At 44.1% G+C, this 21,178-nt stretch overlaps 2 protein-coding genes across 6 annotated transcripts in view; one reads left to right on the forward strand and one right to left on the reverse strand.

Moving 5' to 3' along the window:
- The window catches only part of LOC117527620 (zinc finger BED domain-containing protein 4-like), a 66,051-nt gene that overhangs the window by 2,128 nt on the left and 42,745 nt on the right, over window positions 1–21,178 (reverse strand). For 2 of the 5 annotated variants that reach the window (XM_034190049.1, XM_034190047.1), the window contains exons 2-5: window positions 13,954–14,098; window positions 13,605–13,836; window positions 13,387–13,521; window positions 12,807–13,293 (exon numbers count right to left, since the gene is read on the reverse strand). In XM_034190049.1, the coding sequence (XP_034045940.1) occupies window positions 12,934–13,293; window positions 13,387–13,521; window positions 13,605–13,836; window positions 13,954–14,039 (813 nt within the window). In that variant the 5' untranslated portion in view covers window positions 14,040–14,098 and the 3' untranslated portion in view covers window positions 12,807–12,933. Of the gene's footprint in view, window positions 1–12,806; window positions 13,294–13,386; window positions 13,522–13,604; window positions 13,837–13,953; window positions 14,099–14,234; window positions 15,867–21,178 lie in introns of those variants that run through there. The other 3 variants (XM_034190046.1, XM_034190048.1, XM_034190045.1) reach the window with 3 other exon arrangements.
- Window positions 4,896–21,178, forward strand: part of psmd3 (proteasome 26S subunit, non-ATPase 3) — a 50,160-nt gene continuing 33,877 nt past the window's right edge. Inside the window, exons 1-2 of the mRNA XM_034190044.1 lie at window positions 4,896–5,115; window positions 11,087–11,277. Of these exons, the coding sequence (XP_034045935.1) occupies window positions 4,980–5,115; window positions 11,087–11,277 (327 nt within the window). The 5' untranslated portion in view covers window positions 4,896–4,979. The remainder of the gene's footprint in view (window positions 5,116–11,086; window positions 11,278–21,178) is intronic.

Genomic DNA, 21,178 nt, shown 5'->3' on the forward strand with positions numbered 1-21,178 from the left:
ACTCTATTTTCTGACCTATTCTGTGCCTATCTCAGCCTAGCCTCATGTTTTTTGTTTGTTTGTTTGTTTGTTTTGTGCTCCAGTCACGAAATGAGTCAAATTTTTGTGACAGTTTTTTTTTTAAACTCACTATTACTAACCCTACACCTACCCCAACCCTAACCTTAACCATAACCTAACCCTACTCCTTCTCCCAACCCTAACCACAACACCCCCGACCCCCCGCTTCACTTTTAACTGTGTGCAGCCATCATGGAATGAATTAGAATGAATTTGTGCTGCCGTGATGAAAATGAGGTGCTTTTCGTCATAATATCACGAACCAGTAGATTAATGTATATTTCATGCTGCTGAATCACGTCATGCCATGAGACTGGGTTGGCCTATCTCTAGTCTGGACTTACCTTTCAGATGCTGCTAGTCTGGATGCAGCATGATCTGGACCGAACCTTCGCCTGACTAATTTGGAACCCAACTTTTCCCAAACAGCAGGAGCTATTATGAAGATAATAGTTTCATGGTGTTTGATTCCCATGTGGTTGTGTGGTGTGTCCACTTGTCACATGATTAGGTGTATATGTTTGGCTCCATTCTGTGTTCATGTTACATTCTTTGAAAATACAGGGGTCATCTCAGCAACTACTCAGTCTGTGATCAGATGTGCAACAGTGTCTCCTAGTGGCAAGAAGTGATATGACCATTCAAGTAATGCCACTCGGTTGACAATTTCAACAAAAAGTGTCTATAACTGAATTATTTGTGTTCGCTGTCTGAGGCATGTTGAATCAATCAACATTCATGTCTGAATAATAATGTATGATATTGGTGACTGATTATATCAGTGCTGCTGAACCGAAGCAGATTTTTATAAAATTTTAATATAAAAAGTAAAACCACAGTGTTTTGTCATATTTACTGAATGAAAAAATGTTGCAAAGATGAAAATAAGTTTTAATATAAAATAATCTTTTCCTTTTCTTTTGTCTTTTTTATTTACCCAGATTGCATGTTTATCTTTTTATTGTTCATTTTGTTTATTGTCTTTGGGTTTGTGGTTTGTCTCTTTGTGGTTACTGTTAGTCATTGTTATCACATTTTAAATTTAATAAAATACTTCTGTGTCTGGCTTCAGATCGATCCTGACTCTGTTCAGTTCTACAGGAACACTTTGGGTTCTGTCTTCCACACAACACACAGCACACATTTTAGAATTTAGGAAGATGACACGGTGTCTGAAAGCAGCTCAATGACGTGAAGATCAGTTCCAAAAGAGAAGGGAGAGCTCCGCCCTCCACTAGGGTAAAGATGGCCCTGATGATGGACTTTCATAATCTTTTGTGACATCATAAGGTATGCCGAGTTTAAAGTCAAAACTCTGATTATCATCAGGATTTACACTGATGTAAATGTTCTGGCTATCTGTCTCTCAGAGGATCAATCAATCAATCAATTCAATCAATTTTATTTATATAGCGCCAAATCACAACAAACAGTTGCCCCAAGGCGCTTTATATTGTAAGGCAAGGCCATACAATAATTACGTAAAAACCCCAACGGTCAAACGACCCCCTGTGAGCAAGCACTTGGCTACAGTGGGAAGGAAAACTCCCTTTTAACAGGAAGAAACCTCCAGCAGAACCAGGCTCAGGGAGGGGCAGTCTTCTGCTGGGACTGGTTGGGGCTGAGGGAGAGAACCAGGAAAAAGACATGCTGTGGAGGGGAGCAGAGATCAGTCACTAATGATTAAATGCAGAGTGGTGCATACAGAGCAAAAAGAGAAAGAAACACTCAGTGCATCATGGGAACCCCCCAGCAGTCTAAGTCTATAGCAGCATAACTAAGGGATGGTTCAGGGTCACCTGATCCAGCCCTAACTATAAGCTTTAGCAAAAAGGAAAGTTTTAAGCCTAATCTTAAAAGTAGAGAGGGTGTCTGTCTCCCTGATCCGAATTGGGAGCTGGTTCCACAGGAGAGGAGCCTGAAAGCTGAAGGCTCTGCCTCCCATTCTACTCTTACAAACCCTAGGAACTACAAGTAAGCCTGCAGTCTGAGAGCGAAGCGCTCTATTGGGGTGATATGGTACTATGAGGTCCCTAAGATAAGATGGGACCTGATTATTCAAAACCTTATAAGTAAGAAGAAGAATTTTAAATTCTATTCTAGAATTAACAGGAAGCCAATGAAGAGAGGCCAATATGGGTGAGGTATGCTCTCTCCTTCTAGTCCCCGTCAGTACTCTAGCTGCAGCATTTTGAATTAACTGAAGGCTTTTCAGGGAACTTTTAGGACAACCTGATAATAATGAATTACAATGGTCCAGCCTAGAGGAAATAAATGCATGAATTAGTTTTTCAGCATCACTCTGAGACAAGACCTTTCTAATTTTAGAGATATTGCGTAAATGCAAAAAAGCAGTCTTACATATTTGTTTAATATGCGCTTTGAATGACATATCCTGATCAAAAATGACTCCAAGATTTATCACAGTATTACTAGAGGTCAGGGTAATGCCATCCAGAGTAAGGATCTGGTTAGACACCATGTTTCTAAGATTTGTGGGGCCAAGTACAATAACTTCAGTTTTATCTGAGTTTAAAAGCAAGAAATTAGAGGTCATCTATGTCTTTATGTCTGTAAGACAATCCTGCAGTTTAGCTAATTTGTGTGTGTCCTCTGGCTTCATGGATAGATAAAGCTGGGTATCATCTACGTAACAATGAAAATTTAAGCAATGCCGTCTAATAATACTGCCTAAGGGAAGCATGTATAAAGTGAATAAAATTGGTCCTAGCACAGAACCTTGTGGAACTCCATAATTAACCTTAGTCTGTGAAGAAGATTCCCCATTTACATGAACAAATTGTAATCTATTAGATAAATATGATTCAAACCACCGCAGCGCAGTGCCTTTAATACCTATGGCATGCTCTAATCTCTGTAATAAAATTTTATGGTCAACAGTATCAAAAGCAGCACTGAGGTCCAACAGAACAAGCACAGAGATGAGTCCACTGTCTGAGGCCATAAGAAGATCATTTGTAACCTTCACTAATCCTGTTTCTGTACTATGATGAATTCTACAACCTGGATGAGGATAAAGATTTCCTGTGAGGAAAATTGAAAAGATCACAGCAGCAGGTGATCTCTGGGTTTACTCTTTGTTTGTGGTTAATGGGGTCAGAGGTCACATATGGCGCTGAAAGGCACTTAAAATCCGTCCAGCTGGATTTGAACCCACAGTGACCCAATTTCACATGAAATAACATTCAACACTTTGAGCACAGACACCAGATCTCATTTAATCTGGATTCTGACATACTGGAGGCTGAAGTGTGTGTTGGTGTACACACCTCTCCGTCAACTTAATCGGGATTTGGATCTGGATTCTGACAGACTAGCATCTGAAGTATGAGTCGGTGCACTCGTCTCTCTACCACCCTAATCTGGACTTAATCTATAGCATCGGTCTTCAAACTCAGTCTGTGTGCTCGTCTTGACAGTCTTCCTTCATATCTGCATGATGTCAGCTTGTGCCATCTTCGAGTATTTCAGGGTTCAGTGCTTTGCTCAAGGACACTTCAGCCCTTGGGACCACTATGGGATAAAATAAATGGTAAATGGACTGCATTTATATAGTGCTTTTCCATCTGCATCGGACGCTCAAAGCGCTATACACATTAATGCCTCACATTCACCCGATGTGAGGCTGCTGCCATGCAAGGCGCCCACTACACACCGGGAGCAACTAGGGGAGTAAGGACCTTGCCCAAGGGCCCTTAGTGATTTTCCGGTCAGGCTGGGTTTTGAACTAAGGATCCTCTGGTCTAAAGCCCAACGCTTTAACCACTAGACCATCACCTCCCCAATCTGTTCTGGGGATCTGTTCTTTTGTCTAATCCCTAGTCACACTTTGACCACTCTTCAAAATGAATTGTGAGTCACATCAAAGCCTCATCCAGGCTTTCAGTAACTTCACTGATCAGCAGTGATGTTCAAGCCTCGGGGTACTTGGCCTTTCAGATCCAGAGACACCCGGGAAAAGTTTTATTGAACAAAATTTTACTGACGTAATGCAGCCTACAGCTGACTCACTGACCACGCCCCCAATTCGGCAGTCCAACGGGCCTTTTTATATCCACCAGAAGGGGCCGTGCTTTCAACATCAACGTCATAATAATGACGAAAGAGCTGTTATATATATATATAATATATATATATATATATATATATATATATATATATATATATATATATATATATATATATATATATATATATATATATATATATATATATATATATATATATATATATATATATAACAGCTTATATATATATATAAATTCAGTCAACAAACAACCAACCATGTTTAGTGACAAAAGCTTCAGCTAATTAATGAAAAATAAAGTTATTTGGTGTATAAAAGAGCTTCAGCCAATAAGTAAATAATTAAAAATAAACATGTTTGGTATATTTAAAGAAAAGCTCCTTAAAAAAATAATGAATGAATTAATAAATAAATAAAAAAAACACGTTTTGGTTTCTGAATTCCAGACAGGTTTGAGGTGCTTGGCAACCTTTTTCATTTTAATTTATTTAAAAAACTTTATTAAGAAAATATAACGAACAGATTGAAACTTATTCATCAAAAACAACGAAGATCAATAAAATATGACAAACGAAACACATTTCACCAAACTACAAAAAAATTACAACAAAATTTTTCAAAATTGTCTTCAAGAAAACACCTAAGGACGACAGCAGACTGTATATATACGACATCGACCAACGACGTTTAGAACATAATTAACATTTTTATTTATTAAAAGTATTTATTTTGCGGAGGGGCTCCGGAAACGGAACCAATAAACCCCGGAAACAAATGTAAACACAATCCCATAATCCTTTGCTCCGTGCAAAACAAAATAGTTGCCAGTCATCGTTTGTAGTCAGATTGTTTTATCTGCTATTCAGGCACAATGAAAGAAACAGCGGCCAAGCGGCGGGAGAAGGCGGCTTCTAAAGCCGACAAGCAGCCGAAAGACGTGGAGTCGCAGGATGTAGAAATGCCAGAGGAGGAGGTTAAAACGCCGCGAGAGGTGGACACGCTCGATGGTCAGTTAGCCGCTTAGCATAATGTTAGCATATTAAGTAATATAATGAAGGCAAAGCCTTTGACCGAGCAGCGTTTTTCTCTATCGAAAAATATTGAAGTTTGACTGAAATACTGTAAAAATTGAAGATTCTATTGGGCAATATTATTTCAAGAAGTTTCTTCAGGGGTTGATGATGTCATTAAAAAGTGATGTTTACACAACTAAAGATATTTATTCAATTATAAATATACTGATATTTAATGACAATATCGTAAAACATTTTAATTCAATGACACTAGATACTTATGCTATGTACAATGTAGAAATATTCATTACATGGCCTCTAATTATAAATAAGCAACAAATTAGTAACAGTTCACACTTCACAGTGTTTCTATATGTGAAATGTTTATTATTGTACCTGCTGTTATGAAAAAGCAACAAATTACTAACGGTTCTATATTGACCCGGTTGCACATCTGGGCACTATGTCTGTGAGGTCTTAGCAACGCCGGAGTCGCAGACCGAGCCCCCCCCCCCCCCCCCCCCAAACAAAAATTGGTCCGCCTGCCTTCTCTGCGCATGCGTGATTTCGGACCACAGCAGACGGTCTAGAAGACCAGATCCCTGAAAGCATTAGAGAAGCGGTCGATGCATCTGTAGATGCCTCAATTAAGGCACTACAAACCCCACAGACGCATCATCCAGGCCATACGCATGGCACCCGACGCCGACAACAAAGCCAGCAACAACAAAGGAGCGGCCAGCATCAGCATCCACCATCGAACCATGCCGACCTGATAGCGGACCTGATGAGCCAGATGCTGCCCATGATTACTCAGACCATCTGCGCTGTAGTATCTGCTTCCACCAAACAGATACTTGAGGGCATCGAGGGGATCAAATCGGTGCGGCTCACCGAGAAGGTCGACAGGATGCACCGTGAAGTGCAGATACAGTGCTTCGAACTCGACCGGCAGGAGCAGTACTCCAGGAAGGAGAATGTGAAGATCTACGGGCTGCCGGAGTCGGAGAGAGAGGACACCAAAGAGAAGGTCGTGGAACTTGCGCAGAAGATCGATGTCAACATCGACAAACGGGACATCAGCATCAGCCACCGCCTCCCCGGCCCAGCTGGCAAACCGCGAACCATCATCGCCAGGTTTGTCAGACGCGAGACGAAGTCAGCGGTGATGAAGGCGAAGAGGGAGCTGAAGAGGAAGGAAGACTGTCGAGACGTCTTCATCAACGACGACCTGACGCAGCTCCGAACCCGACTCATGAAGGCGCTGAAGGAGGACGAGGGTGTGATCAGGAGTTGGTCTATCGATGGAAAGATATTCAGTGTGGTGAAGGAGGGTGATAGAGAGGTGCGGAAGGTAATTGACTCTCCCGAGGACCTCCACAAGCTTGGATGGAGTGAGGACAAAGTGGATAGCCTTGGAATATACTTCAAGTTTTAGGAACTCGAGGCTTTAGCCACAGACTTATCCAACAACATGAATATTTCCCCAGTTTATGCGATACTCGATCACGACTACTGTGCAAAATACGACAATGATAACCAAATTAGTTTTATTGGACTAAATGTCTGTGGATTACACTCAAAGTGGAATGACGGAGTTTTTGAAAAGTATATAGATATATATGACTTTATCGGCCTAACCAAAACAAAGACGGACAATTTTACACACATTATTGAAGGTTACAAATGTATTCAACTCGAGAAAAAAGTCAAGGACCATCCCTATGGCCATATTCATGGAATCGCCTTTTTATATAAACAGCAATTTTCTAAGTATATAAAACAAATCGAGAACAACAATAGTGAATGTGTGTTATGGCTAAAGCTTGAAAAGGAAGTCCTTGGTTTAGAACTCATTGTTGGTGTTGTGTATATCCCCCATGAAGGCTCTAAATATTTCAACCCTGATGCCTTTGACTTACTTGCTAATGACTGTCTTGATTTACATGTTAAATATGGGTTACCGTTTCTTTTATTAGGTGATTGAAACTCTCGCACAGGCTTACTACCTGACTTTCCAACTGTGAATGAACATCTTACAAGCATGTGTGGCTTAACAGAAATGTCGAATGAGATTTGCAATGCTAAAACCAACCTTAATGCACTAGATATATGCACTGACAGATATAATGAAGATAAACATGTCAACAACAATGGTTATAAAATGATAGATTTCTGTCAAAGCGTAGGAGTAAATATTCTTAACGGCCCCTTTGGTGCAGACCAAGGGATTGGCCGGACAACATGCGATAACAAAAGTACAATTGATTACGCTGTAGCAAGCCCAGAGCTAATGCCATATGTTCTAGACTTTAAAGTAGACTTGTTCGATAGTTTCCTATCGGACAAACACAGGCCGATAATAATCAAAATCAAGAAACATACCTTTATTGACACGAATGGCACAACAGAACTTTGTATCAGTAATGAAATGGACCATGAATCCGACTATTATTAAAACTAAATGGTTTGATGGTTGTAAACAGAGATATCTAGATTCTTTTAATATTAACCATGTGCATGACATAACTGAAACTATTGCTAACTTTGATGTAACCAATATGTCACCATCCAAAATGGACGAATTTTCACAAACACTGTGTGATTTGTACCTGCTCCCTGCCAGATCTGAGAATATAACCAGAGAGACGACCATAAGTAATGTGAAAAGAAAAAAGGTTAGGACCAACCACAAACCTTGGTTGGAAAGGAAAATGAAAAATTAAGAGCAGAGTATTTTAAACTTAAAAACGAATACAGAAAAGCCCCAACTGAATACCTGAAAAGTAAAATGAAAACTAAATGCAAAGAATTAAAGAAACTTAACCATAAAACAAAGAAAGAATTCAGCCACGACTTTGAAAAACGCTTAAGAGACTTAAAACACAGCAAACCCAAAGACTATTGGAATTTGCTAAAACATGCCCAAAGAAGTAAGGAAACAACGGGTAAAATATCAGTTGAAATTTTTAAAGCACACTTTGAAAAATTAGGACAGAAGCATGACGGAAACAATTCACCAGAATTCGATCCAAGGAATATATGCCACTCTGTTAATGAAGATTTAAATCAACCTTTTACAATTGATGAAGTTAGACACCAAACAAGAAAACTGAAAAACAATAAAACACATGGAGTAGACCATGTAATAAAGGAATTCATAAAAAACAGTCCTGAATGCATGGAACTACTACGTGTAGATTTTTTTAACCTTGTGTTAGAGACAGGCTGTATCCCATCTGATTGGATGATAGGCCTCATTAGGCCTCTATATAAAAACAAGGGATGTCCTAACAGTCCTGATAATTAGAGGTATAACCCTACTTAGTTGCATTGGTAAATGCTTTACAGCAGTTGTTAACGCTAGGCTAACCAGTTACCTAGATGCTATCGGGATTATTGGGGAGGAGCAGGCTGGTTTCCGCGAAGGCTATTCTACAATGGACCATATCTTTGTTTTACATTCTATCATCAGTCTCTACCAGCAAAAAAATCAGAAGGTGTATTGCGCTTTTATTGATTATAAAAAAGCCTTTGATTTAGTCGACAGATCATCTCTGTGGTCTAAGTTAATTGCACACAATATAAACGGGAAGCTTATCTCTGTGATATATAATCTTTATGAAAATGCAAAGTCATGTACTAAATAACCATGTCAAGTCTGAGTTCTTTTCATGTAACATTGGAGTAAGACAGGGTGAGAATTTATCACCATTATTGTTTGCTATTTACCTGAACGATTTTGACTATTTTATCAGCAGGAGATATAGCGGTCTAAAGGAGCTCGCAGGCGACTTTAGGACGCATCTTAGTGATGATGACATTGAAGTGTATTTGAAAATATTCTCATTATTATATGCTGATGACACCATTGTCATGGCAGAAAGTGCCAAAGAACTGCAAAAGGCCCTAGCTGCAGTGTCTTCGTACTGTAATGAGTGTCACCTTTCCGTGAATACAAGTAAAACCAAAATAGTAATTTTCTCGCAGGGCAAAGTAAGAAACAAACCAGAATTCAATTTTGGTGAGGACAAACTAGAAATAGTGGATGATTATACATACCTGGGATGCAAGTTTAATTACAACAACCATTTAAAAAAAAAAACCATAGCCAAACAAACTTCTCAGGCAAGGCGAGCAATGTTCAGTTTTTTGAGCAAAGCCCAGGCATTAGAATTACCTATTGATATCCTTTCTGAACTCTTTAATCAACTTGTCCTACCTATATTAACATATGGCAGTGAGATATGGGGCCACAAAAACTTCCAAGCCATCAAAACTTTTCACCTCAAATTTTGCAAGCATATTCTCAAGGTACATAAAAACACCCCAAATTAAATTGTACTCGGTGAATTGGGTAGAACAAAAGTCCAAGAAGTAATTGAAAACTGAATGTTAAACTTCTGGCTAAGGCTAAAGTCAGGCAAGATTTCGAAACTTTCCTGCACTGTTTATCGCCTTTTATTTAATATGTCAAATGGTGATATTTATGCCACCCCATGGATACAAAAGATCAAATCGCTGTTAGATAATCTTGGTATGACCTTTTTATGGCATGAAGAAGATATTAATCCCTCTTGGTTTAAAAAAGCAGTCGCACAGAAAATCAGTGACATTTTTGAACAAACCTTGTTGTCTGAAATTAATAATTCAACTGCCTACTTATCATACAGAATATTCAAGCATACCCCAAGGTTAGAGCAATATCTGCGTTTACTAGATTTCAAGGAAAGGATAAATTTGACCAAATTCAGATGTAATAACAAGTTGCCAGTAACAACAGGCCGTTACACCAATATTCCTAGACATGAAAGGTTGTGTCCACTTTGTGTCAGGCATCAAATTGGTGATGAATTCCATTATATTTTTGAATGTCCTTTCTTCAAAATGGAACGTAAAAAATTTCTTAATAAATATTTCCCCAATACCCTGAAAATGGAAGAATTGTTTAACTAAAATCGCACCTCAGAGCTTTCAAGCCTTGCTAAGTTCTGTTCCATTATTATTAACAAATTTAATGTTGCCCTAAACTAGTCCTATCACCTCTCTAGAGGCAGTAATCTCAGCTGTTGGTTTTGTATAATCCCACAACCAAATATGACACTAGTCAAGCAAATGACTCCTTTTTTTTTTTTTTTTTTTCTGTATATAGTTTTTGTTTTTGTTAATATATATGCTTAGCTCTCTGTAAATACGTTGGCTAGAGTGTTGCTAGTTATTTCTGGTCATGCCATCTCTTAAACCAAGTATAAAGTGCCAAGTATTTAGTACATAAATGAACATTTCCACATTTCTGTATTAGAAATCCTATTTTTAAATTTTTATTTTATTTTTTTTTATGAAATATTGTAATATTTTGAGATGTTTTCTCTATTTTTGGAGCCATAGGCTGGAATGATTAAAATAATAATAAAAAAAAAAAAAAAATGAAACATTTTAGTTGATATATAATGTGTAGAATATACAAAATTTTCACTTTCTGAAATAATTGACAAAATTAAACTTTTTAACTTTGTTCTAATGTTTTGGTGTGTGTGTGTCTGTGTAACCGAGGTAAGACAAAAAGTAAAACACAAAACCCAAAGTCTTCAGATTGGGTCAGTAAATTGATGATGGTAAAGACCATAAGGTTACCCACTAATAAAAGTTGCTTGCAGTTTTACCAAAAATGAAATGAACAGGGCATATAAGGATAAAGTCTTTGAAACCTGGTTACCTTTGATGCAGCTTTAGTTTGCTTGTGTAATGTCCTGTTGATATGTCTGCCACCTACTGGAATCTCAACACCCAACTCGCCTGTGGTGATGAGGGAGTACCACATGCTTGTGAAGGCAAAAATGGAACATACAAGCCATCCAATCAAATGACACTGTTGATTCCAAAACAGATTGTGTATTGTGAAACATTCAGAAGATCTCATCAGAGTAACATCTCATGGCCTCTCCTCTGATGCTCCTCCCCACAGACATTAAGGAGCATGTAAAGCAGATTGAGAAGGCAGTGTCGGGCAAGGAACCTCGCTTTGTACTGCGAGCTTTGCGGGCGTTGCCATCCACCAGTCGCCGTCTCAACTCTACTGTGCTTCACAAAGCCATCCATGGCTTCTTCACCAATGCAGCTGCCACCCGAGACTTTTTGCTGGGCTTCCTGGAGGAGGTGAGTGCCCACAGTGTGGTGGTTGCTGTAGTAATGTTTGCTATTGGTAAAGCGGACAGTGTGAACTCTTTACATCACTAATACCCGAAACAATTGATGCTTAAATTTATTTTAGTTTAATTTGCTTTAAGATGCAGCGGTACTAGGTTCTGTAGCACAGTATCCGCTGGCATTATAAATACTGAGCAATATAGTGTCAAATTAACTCTTTTCACGCTAATGTTGCACAAATTCAAATGAGGAAAAAAAAATTTGGTCAATGTGGAATATACCCTCTTCTCCCTGCAGTGATACTTATATTTACTTTGACTTTCTGAAAAAAAAATGAGGTGGGCTTCATAGATAATTGGCAAAGCTTCTGGGGAAAACCTGGTCTTGTTAGGAGAGACGGCATCCATCCCACTTTGGATGGAGCAGCTCTCATTTCTAGAAATCTGGCCAATTTTCTTAAATCCTCCAAACCGTGACTATCCAGGGTTGGAACCAGGAAGCAGAGTTGTAGTCTTCCACACCTCTCTGCAGCTTCTCTCCCCCTGCCATTCCCTCATTACCCCATCCCCATAGAGACGGTGCCTGCTCCCAGACCACCAATAACCAGCAAAAATCTGTTTAAGCATAAAAATTCAAAAAGAAAAAATAATATAGCACCTTCAACTGCACCACAGACTAAAACAGTTAAATGTGGTCTATTAAACATTAGGTCTCTCTCTTCTAAGTCCCTGTTAGTAAATTATATAATAATTGATCAACATATTGATTTATTCTGCCTTACAGAAACCTGGTTACAGCAGGATGAATATGTTAGTTTAAATGAGTCAACACCCCCGAGTCACACTAACTGCCAGAATGCTCGTAGCACGGGCCGAGGAGGAGGATTAGCAGCAATCTTCCACTCCAGCTTATTAATTAATCAAAAACCCAGACAGAGCTTTAATTCATTTGAAAGCTTGACTCTTAGTCTTGTCCATCCAAATTGGAAGTCTCAAAAACCAGTTTTATTTGTTGTTATCTATCGTCCACCTGGTCGTTACTGAGAGTTTCTCTGTGAATTTTCGGACCTTTTGTCTGACTTGGTGCTTAGCTCAGATAAGATAATTATAGTGGGCGATTTTAACATCCACACAGATGCTGAGAATGACAGCCTCAACACTAGGGATGGTACCTTTCACATCTGAATCGATACAATACCGATACTCGGTACCTGCGAATCGATACCGGTATTTTTCGGTACCTGTTTTCGATACTTTTTGGGGGGGATATGTGTTTGGTAATTAAAAGTTATTTTTTATATTTAAAAAAAATAGTCAAAACTTTGGAATTTTGAACATTTATAAGTGAAATAACTCCAACATAGACCTTGAGAAAAATGTGTGATAAAGTAAATAACTCAAAAATAAATAGATTCAATATAAATAACTGTATAAAATAACAGTATAAAATGTTTCACATCAGTGTCTGCTGGCTTTACAGTAACAAACAACTTTCAAAATAAATAACTGTAAAATGTTTCACATTAGTGTCTGCTGGCTAACAACTTTTAAAGGATACACACATTTTTAACAGTTCTTTTTAAGGAACACGAGCATGTTGACTTTTTCTGGCAAGAGCCGAGCCCGTTCCACGCTGACTGTGTCCCCAGCTGTCGAGAACACTCTTTCAGAAGGAGTGGAAGAGGCCTGCACACAGAGATATTTTTTTGGCCAAACTTGCCAGCATTGGCATTTGGTCATTCTTCTGCCACCACCACAGGAGGGGATTGGTGGAGCTGAGGACTGCTGGAAAGCTCCTGTAGGTCTGCAGCTCTTTCTTTACCTTTTCAGTCACTGAGGGAGTAGTGACATCTGCCTCAGTCGGCATTAGCAGGGCCTGGTCTTCGTCCTCAAAGAGCTGACCAAGTGCTGAAAGCTTCTTTCTTTTTACAGGTGCTGCTGCCTCTTCTCCTTCATATTCATCATCTTGCAGCACATTTCTTTCTGTCTTTTCTGCCTCCTCTTCCTCATGGGTCACCACTCCACCCTTAAAAATATAGCATACACAATAAGTAATTAAAACAGTGTTTGCATTACAACAGAACACACAAGTCTACTTTATGCCCCAGAATGAACAAACCTTGTTTGCACTTAGTGCCACAGCTGCATTTTCTAGGCGGGTCCAAACAGCCTCATCATGCACCCAGCCTTTGAAGCGTGGATCTAGCGCTGTAGCCTCCTCAAGGAAGAGTCGAAGCTCTTTATTTGCTTCCTCCTATAAAAGAACATAAAATTATTTGGTGATCAATTCTAAATGTGAACAGTTGGATGGCAAAATTAATTGAATGATTTACATACTGTGTAGCGGCAGGAGAGGTCACCCCAGACCTTCTCCTTGATGGCTCTTCTGAATGCAGAGTCTTCATCTGTCACCTCGAACTTGGCCCTCAGTTTGTCCAGGATGGGGAGGATCTGCCCTGCTGTAGCGTTCTTGTCAGAGGAGACTGCAAGTGTGGATGTGTATAGGACTTTCATGGTGTCCACAAAGTCCTCACACTTGCTTATGTCATCATCTGACACCCTCTCTAACCTAGGAGCAAAATACAAAGTATATATGGATAAGGATGTTTTGTGTCAGCAGGATACTTGTAATTAAATTTTTGTCATCTCTTTACTATTGGACTTTTTTTTTAAAATCAGTTTATACCTGTCTCTGTCCATGGCCTTCTTTATGCGTGGGTCCCTTGCAGCAGCCTGGATGGCAGGGTACTGTTCAATGAATCGCTCTACCATCAGGAAGAGACTGTTCCACCTGGTTCTCACATCCAGTATGAGGGAGTGCTCATCAAGGCCTTAATGAAGACAAAGACAGAGTTTTGTCCCAGTTAAATGTAGTTGAAAGAAGAGTACAAATAAAATATGTATTTAGATATATTACCATTACAAGATTTTTTTTATTCTTCTATAAATTGACCTTCTTTCACCCACCGAGGAGTTTCTGTTTCTCTTTCAGAACAGGCTTTGCAAGGCTATTTCTTCTAAGCCACAGCACAACAGCGTGTATCCTCCCAGACCAACTGGATATGTTTTTCACAGTGTACAGTTTTTGGGCTGCAATGTTGAGGGTGTGTGCGAAACACCCCATCTTCAACACCCTCATCTTCTTGATAGCTACTTCCATGTTAGCAGCGTTGTCAACAGTAACAGCTACCACTTTGGACTTGACTTCAAAGTCATCTAGGATGCCATCTATTTCTTCTGCTACAACGGGCCCTGTCTGTGAGACATACACTGCCCTTGTATAGAGGACTTTCTCCCTCAGCTCCGCCTCCACTACATAGTGAACAGTGACAGTGATGTAGTGGTCTTGAGCCACACTACTCCACAGGTCAGCTGTCACTGCAACGTTGTCTACTCCTTTCAGTTCCTCCTTTACGTTACTTTTTTCCACACTGTACCAAGCTGGTACTAGTGTGTTGCAAAGTTCATTTCAGTTAGGGGGTTGTATTTCGGATTGAGAGCCCTTGTCATCTCCCTGTTGTGAAAAAATAATAACAAAAGCAATAATAATGATAATTAAAAAAAAATCTGAATAACATCATAATGTCATTAGCAAGCCCTGGCCATCGCATACATAATCGCTCCTTTTATACAATAAAATAATATACAGTTCCTAAACCATGGGGTGTCTACAGTTGCAAAGGGCAACATAGCTTTAACCACATATGCTGTTACAGCTCTGTGACACTCCTCGGCTCTATGGCGAGGCAAAGCCGCCTCCTTTGCCTTAGTGAATGGGGTCACCGTTGCAACTCTCACTGTAACTGAAGGGCGGGTGGGGAAATGGGACAACGTTGAACGACCTGTTAATCAACATAAACATGTAACACGTGGAACCGAGCCGATTTTAACTTCAAATGCTTCTCAAATGCCAGGCTAACAGGAACATTTAAGCACATTACTTAGCTTACCTGGAGCTGAAGAACTTGATGCTGCTGAGCTAATTGAAGATGCATCGTCGTCGTCGCCTACATTTTTAAACGGAGCCGGTTCTTCTCCTTCCTCAAAGCTGGCTGGAAATGTCGAGCCGCTGCCTGCAGCAGGCTTGCTGGCGGTGACGTTTGCTGCTGGCGCTGGGCGAGTAGCTGTGCTGCTAACGTTACCCAGTGTTTTTAAACTGTCAAAAATCGTGCACTCCTCCACCTTGAGGAGTATTTGGTGTTTAACCAAATGCTTCCTCAAGTTCCTCGTGTTTCCTTTGTTGGCTTTACACTTTACATCGCAAATGTTGCACAGCGCACTGTCAGCATCCAGCTTGGTAAAATGAAGCCAGACTTTGGAGCGCCTGCGTTCCGCCATGTTTCGCCTTTGCACAAAGCAAACAGTGACGTAACTACGTCACTGCGTCCTCCACTCTTACCGACGCATGACGTCAAGGTGCGTTCAGGTACCGAAATGTGGTACCAACGGACTTCCCGTGAATCGATACTCGGTACTTAAGCGGGAATTTGGTCGGTACCGAAATTCGGTACCCATCCCTACTCAACACTGCATTTAATCTATTGTTAGACTTGATTGGCTTTGCCCAAAATGTAAATGAATCCACCCACCACTTTAATCATACCTTAGATCTTGTTCTGATTTATGGTATGGAAATTGAAGACTTAACAGTATTCCCTGAAAACCCCCTTCTGTCTGATCATTTCTTAATAACATTTACATTTACTCTGATGGACTACCTGTTGGGAAAGTGTAGGTACACGGACCCACAACAGGGGGCGCAAATGAACGGACAATGGATGAGGTCAAATAACAACACTTTACTGTTGTGAATGGGCACAACAAATACAATCAGATTACAACAACAGACAAAAGCCAAATCACAAAAGGTGTCGTGTGGGCAGGCTCGAAGATAGATGTCTGTCCAAAGCAGAACCGGAACCACACGATTTCCTCCGCCACCAGACCCCGGGAATACTGGAGCTGCCAAGTCCCGAACTCCCAGGTGGCCACTGCCTTCGCGTGTCGGACCTGGTACTGCTGGCGAGGAACAAAAGAACAATTAAATGTGGGTGCGTCTGCACCCAGGAATCCGCACGGCAGGAAAACTACCTCCACCACTCGTTGGAAAAGGAGTCAGCTAAACAACTCACAAAAGTCACAAAAGATCACTGTTAACCAGTCAGCTGAGCACGTTACCTTCCAGGTAGAACGATATCTCGGCAAAGAAGTGGAGGCGTCGTCCTGCTGATATTCCCCTGCTGATCAGATGATGGGTAACAGCTGTTGCAGGTGATGCGTGACAGCTGTCACCCTGGCTGCTCCTGTGAGGCGACTGCGCCCTCTCGTGCCTGAAGCCCGCACTTCAGGCAGGGCGCCCTCTGGTGGTGGGCCAGCAGTACCTCCTCTTCTGGCGGCCCACACAACAGGACCCCCCCCCCTCAACGGGCGCCTCCTGGCGCCCGACCAGGCTTGTCCGGGTGGCGGCGGTAGAAATCGGCCAGGAGGGCCGGGTCCAGGATGAAGCTCCTCTTCACCCAGGAGCGTTCTTCGGGGCCGTACCCCTCCCAGTCCACCAAATACTGGAAGCCCTGGCCCATTCTACGGACATCCAAAAGCCGGCGTACAGTCCAAGCCGGCTTGCCATCGATGATCCGGGCAGGAGGCGCTGCCGGACCCGGAGTACAGAGGGGTGAGGTGTGATGTGGTTTTATCCGGGACACGTGAAACACAGGATGGATCCGCAGTAAGGCCGGAAGCTGAAGCCTCACCGCGGCTGGACTGATGACCTTAAGGATCTTAAATGGGCCGATGTAACGGTCCTGTAGCTTGGGGGAGTCCACCTTGAGGGGAATGTCCTTTGTGGATAACCACACCTCCTGCCCTGTCCGATACGCAGGGGCCGGGGCCCGCCGACGGTCTGCATGGGCTTTTGCCCTCGTCCGGGCCTTTAGCAAAGCAGAACGGGTGGCACGCCACACCCGACGGCACTTCCGTAGGTGGGCCTGGACCGAGGGCACACCGACCTCTCCCTCAACCACTGGAAACAACGGGGGCTGATACCCCAGAAATACCTTAAAAGGGGAGAGGCCGGTGGCTGAAGACACCTGGCTGTTATGAGCATACTCGATCCAGGCCAAATGGGTACTCCAGGCCGCTGGGTGCGCGGCAGTCACGCAGCGCAAAGCCTGTTCCACCTCCTGGTTTACCCGTTCTGCTTGCCCGTTGGTCTGAGGGTGGTACCCGGACGAGAGACTCACCGTGGCCCCCAGTTCCCGGCAGAAGCTCCTCCAGACTTGCGAGGAGAACTGGGGACCGCGCTCGGAGACGATGTCTGTTGGAATCCCATGCAGCCGGACGACGTGGTGGACCAGGAGGTCCGCCGTCTCCTGGGCTGTTGGGAGCTTCGGGAGGGTCACGAAGTGGGCCGCCTTGGAGAACCGGTACACTATCGTGAGGATGGTGGTGTTGCCCTGGCACGGCGGGAGGCCCGTGACAAAATCCAGGCCGATGTGGGACCAGGGGCGATGAGGCACAGGCAGCGGCTGGAGTAGGCCTGGTGCCCTGCGATGGTCAGCCTTGCCCCTGGCGCGGGTGGTGCAGCCCTGGATATAATCCCGGACATCGGTCTCTAGGGACGCCCACCAGAAGCGCTGCCGGACAACTGCCACGGTTCTTCGCACCCCTGGATGACAGGAGAGCTTGGAGCCGTGACAGAAGTCCAGGACTGCAGCCCTAGCTTCTGGTGGGACGTATAGTTTGTTCTTCGGCCCAGTTCCGGGGTCCGGGCTTCGTGCCAGGGCCTCCCGGACGGTTCTCTCTACGTCCCAGGTGAGGGTGGCCACGATAGTGGACTCCGGGATGATGGGTTCCGGTGGATCCGACAACTCCGCTTTGACTTCATCTTCATGTACCCGGGACAAGGCATCCGATCTCTGGTTCTTGGTCCCGGGACGGTAGGTGATCCGGAAGTCAAAACGGCCGAAGAACAGTGACCAGCGGGCTTGCCTGGGGTTCAGCCGCTTGGCGGTCCTGATATACTCCAGGTTCTGGTGGTCAGTGAAAACCGTGAATGGCACGGACGTTCCCTCCAACAGATGTCTCCACTCTTCAAGAGCCTCTTTCACCGCAAGGAGTTCTCGATTGCCGACGTCATAGTTCCGTTCGGCCGGGGTCAACCTGCGGGAAAAATAGGCACATGGGTGAAGGACCTTATCGGTCTTCCCGCTCTGGGAAAGCACAGCTCCTATCCCTGAGTCCGAGGCGTCCACTTCAACCACTAACTGGCGACTACGATCGGGCTGCACCAGAACGGGTGCAGACGAGAAGCGCCGTTTCAATTCCTTGAACGCGGCATCGCAACGATCCGACCAGGTGAAGGGGACTTTTGGTGAGGTCAGGGCTGTCAGGGGGCTAACTACCTGACTGTAGCCCTTAATGAACCTCCTGTAGAAATTTGCAAAGCCGAGGAACTGTTGCAGCTTCCTACGGCTAGTGGGTTGGGGCCAGTCTCTCACCGCCGCAACCTTGGCCGGATCAGGAGCGACGGAGTTGGGGGAGATGATAAACCCCAGGAAGGACAAAGATGTGCGGTGAAACTCACACTTCTCGCCCTTCACAAACAGCCAGTTCTCCAACAACCGCTGCAGGACCTGACGTACATGCCGGACATGAGTCTCAGGATTCGGAGAAAAGATGAGTATATCGTCTAGATATACGAAGACGAATCGGTGCAGGAAATCCCGCAAGACATCATTAACTAATGCTTGGAACGTCGCGGGGGCGTTTGTGAGGCCGAACGGCATGACCAGGTACTCAAAGTGACCTAAGGGGGTGTTAAATGCCGTCTTCCACTCGTCTCCCTTCCGGATCCGAACCAGGTGATATGCATTTCTAAGATTTAGCTTAGTGAATATTTGGGCTCCATGCAGGGGCGTGAACACTGAATCCAACAGGGGCAACGGGTATCGATTACGAACCGTGATTTCGTTCAGTCCCCTATAATCAATGCATGGACGAAGTCCGCCGTCTTTTTTACCCACAAAAAAGAAACCTGCACCCATCGGGGAGGTGGAATTCCGGATCAACCCGGCGGCTAAAGAGTCCTGGATGTAGGTCTCCATTGATTCGCGCTCAGGTCGTGAGAGGTTGTACAGCCTGCTGGACGGGAACTCAACGCCTGGAACCAAATCAATGGCACAATCGTACGGACGGTGGGGGGGAAGGGTGAGCACCAGATCCTTACTGAACACATCTACAAGGTTGTGGTACTCCACCGGCACCATCCCTAGATTGGGCGGGACTCTGACCTCCTCCTTAGCCTGGGAACCGGGAGGAACCGAGGAACCTAAACATACCCGATGGCAGGTCTCGCTCCACTGAACCACTACCCCGGACGGCCAATCGATCCGGGGATTGTGTTTTAACATCCAGGGGAACCCTAGAATCACGCGGGAGGTAGCAGGAGCCACAAAAAACTCGATCTCCTCCCGGTGATTTCCTGACACCACCAGAGTTACTGGTGGTGTCTTATGTGTGATTAGAGGGAGTAGGGAGCCATCTAGTGCCCGCACCTGCACAGGCGAGGTAAGCGCCACTAGAGGGAGCCCTACCTCCCTGGCCCATTTGCTGTCTAGCAAATTCCCTTCAGAGCCCGTGTCCACCAGTGCTGGGGCCTTCAGGGTTAAATCCTCATAAAGGATTGTCACTGGGAGTCGTGTGGCAATATGGGTATGTCCCACGTGAATGTTTTGGCCCACCCCTAACCCAGTGTCTAGGGGCGGGCGTTGGTGTTTTAACCGCTCGGGGCAGTCCCTCACTTGATGCTCTATTGAGCCACAAACAAAGCAAGCTCCGCGGACCAGCCTCCTCTGTCTATCTGGTGCCCTAAATGTGGCCCTGCTCGTGTCCATAGCTTCGTCAGCAGGGGGAGCTGTCACCACACGGAGCGTAGAGGCCGTGGAGCGTGGGGAGGGCGGAACTCGGTCGGAACCGGAAGGGAGAGGGACGGCGCGTGCCCGGCCACGCCCTTCGTCTCGTTCCCGACGGCGTTCTTCTAACCGATTGTCTAATCGTATAACGAGATCAATAAGTCCGTCTAAATCCCGCGGTTCGTCCTTGGCCACCAGGTGCTCCTTCAGAACTAACGACAGTCCGTTTACGAAGGCGGCGTGGAGGGCAGTGCTATTCCAGCCGGACCTCGCAGCCGCGATGCGGAAGTCGACTGCATAAGCAGCTGCGCTCCGGCGCCCCTGTCTCATTGACAGCAGCATGGTTGAAGCGGTCTCTCCTCTATTTGGGTGATCGAACACTGTTCTGAACTCCCTCACAAACCCATCATATATCAGAAGGAGCCGCGAATTTTGCTCCCAGAGCGCTGTAGCCCAAGCGCGTGCCTTGCCGCGAAGCAGATTAATCACATAAGCTATCTTACTAGTGTCAGTCGCATACATAACGGGACGTTGTGCGAAGACGAGCGAACACTGCATAAGAAAGTCCGCGCATGTCTCCACACTACCCCCGTACGGCTCTGGAGGGCTTATGTATGCTTCAGGGGAAGGTGGGAGGGGTCGTTGAACGACCTGTGGAACGTCACTGTTGCGCACAGGATCGACAGGAGGGGGAGCCGCAGCAGCGCCCTGAGGACGCGCTTCCACCTGCGCGGCGAGAGCCTCCACCCTGCGGTTAAGGAGGACGTTCTGCTCGGTCATCAGATCCAGCCGAGCCGTAAAAACGGTGAGGATTCGCTGCAACTCACCGATCATTCCTCCTGCAGACGCCTGTGCGCCCTGCTCTTCCATTGGCCGTTCAACAGCCGGTTGACGCCCCTCGGGGTCCATGACGTTGGCCGAGATATCCTGTTGGGAAAGTGTAGGTACACGGACCCACAACAGGGGGCGCAAATGAACGGACAATGGATGAGGTCAAATAAC

Source organism: Thalassophryne amazonica, chromosome 16 (assembly GCF_902500255.1).
Source record: "Thalassophryne amazonica chromosome 16, fThaAma1.1, whole genome shotgun sequence".
In the NCBI taxonomy this organism is placed as follows: domain Eukaryota; kingdom Metazoa; phylum Chordata; class Actinopteri; order Batrachoidiformes; family Batrachoididae; genus Thalassophryne; species Thalassophryne amazonica.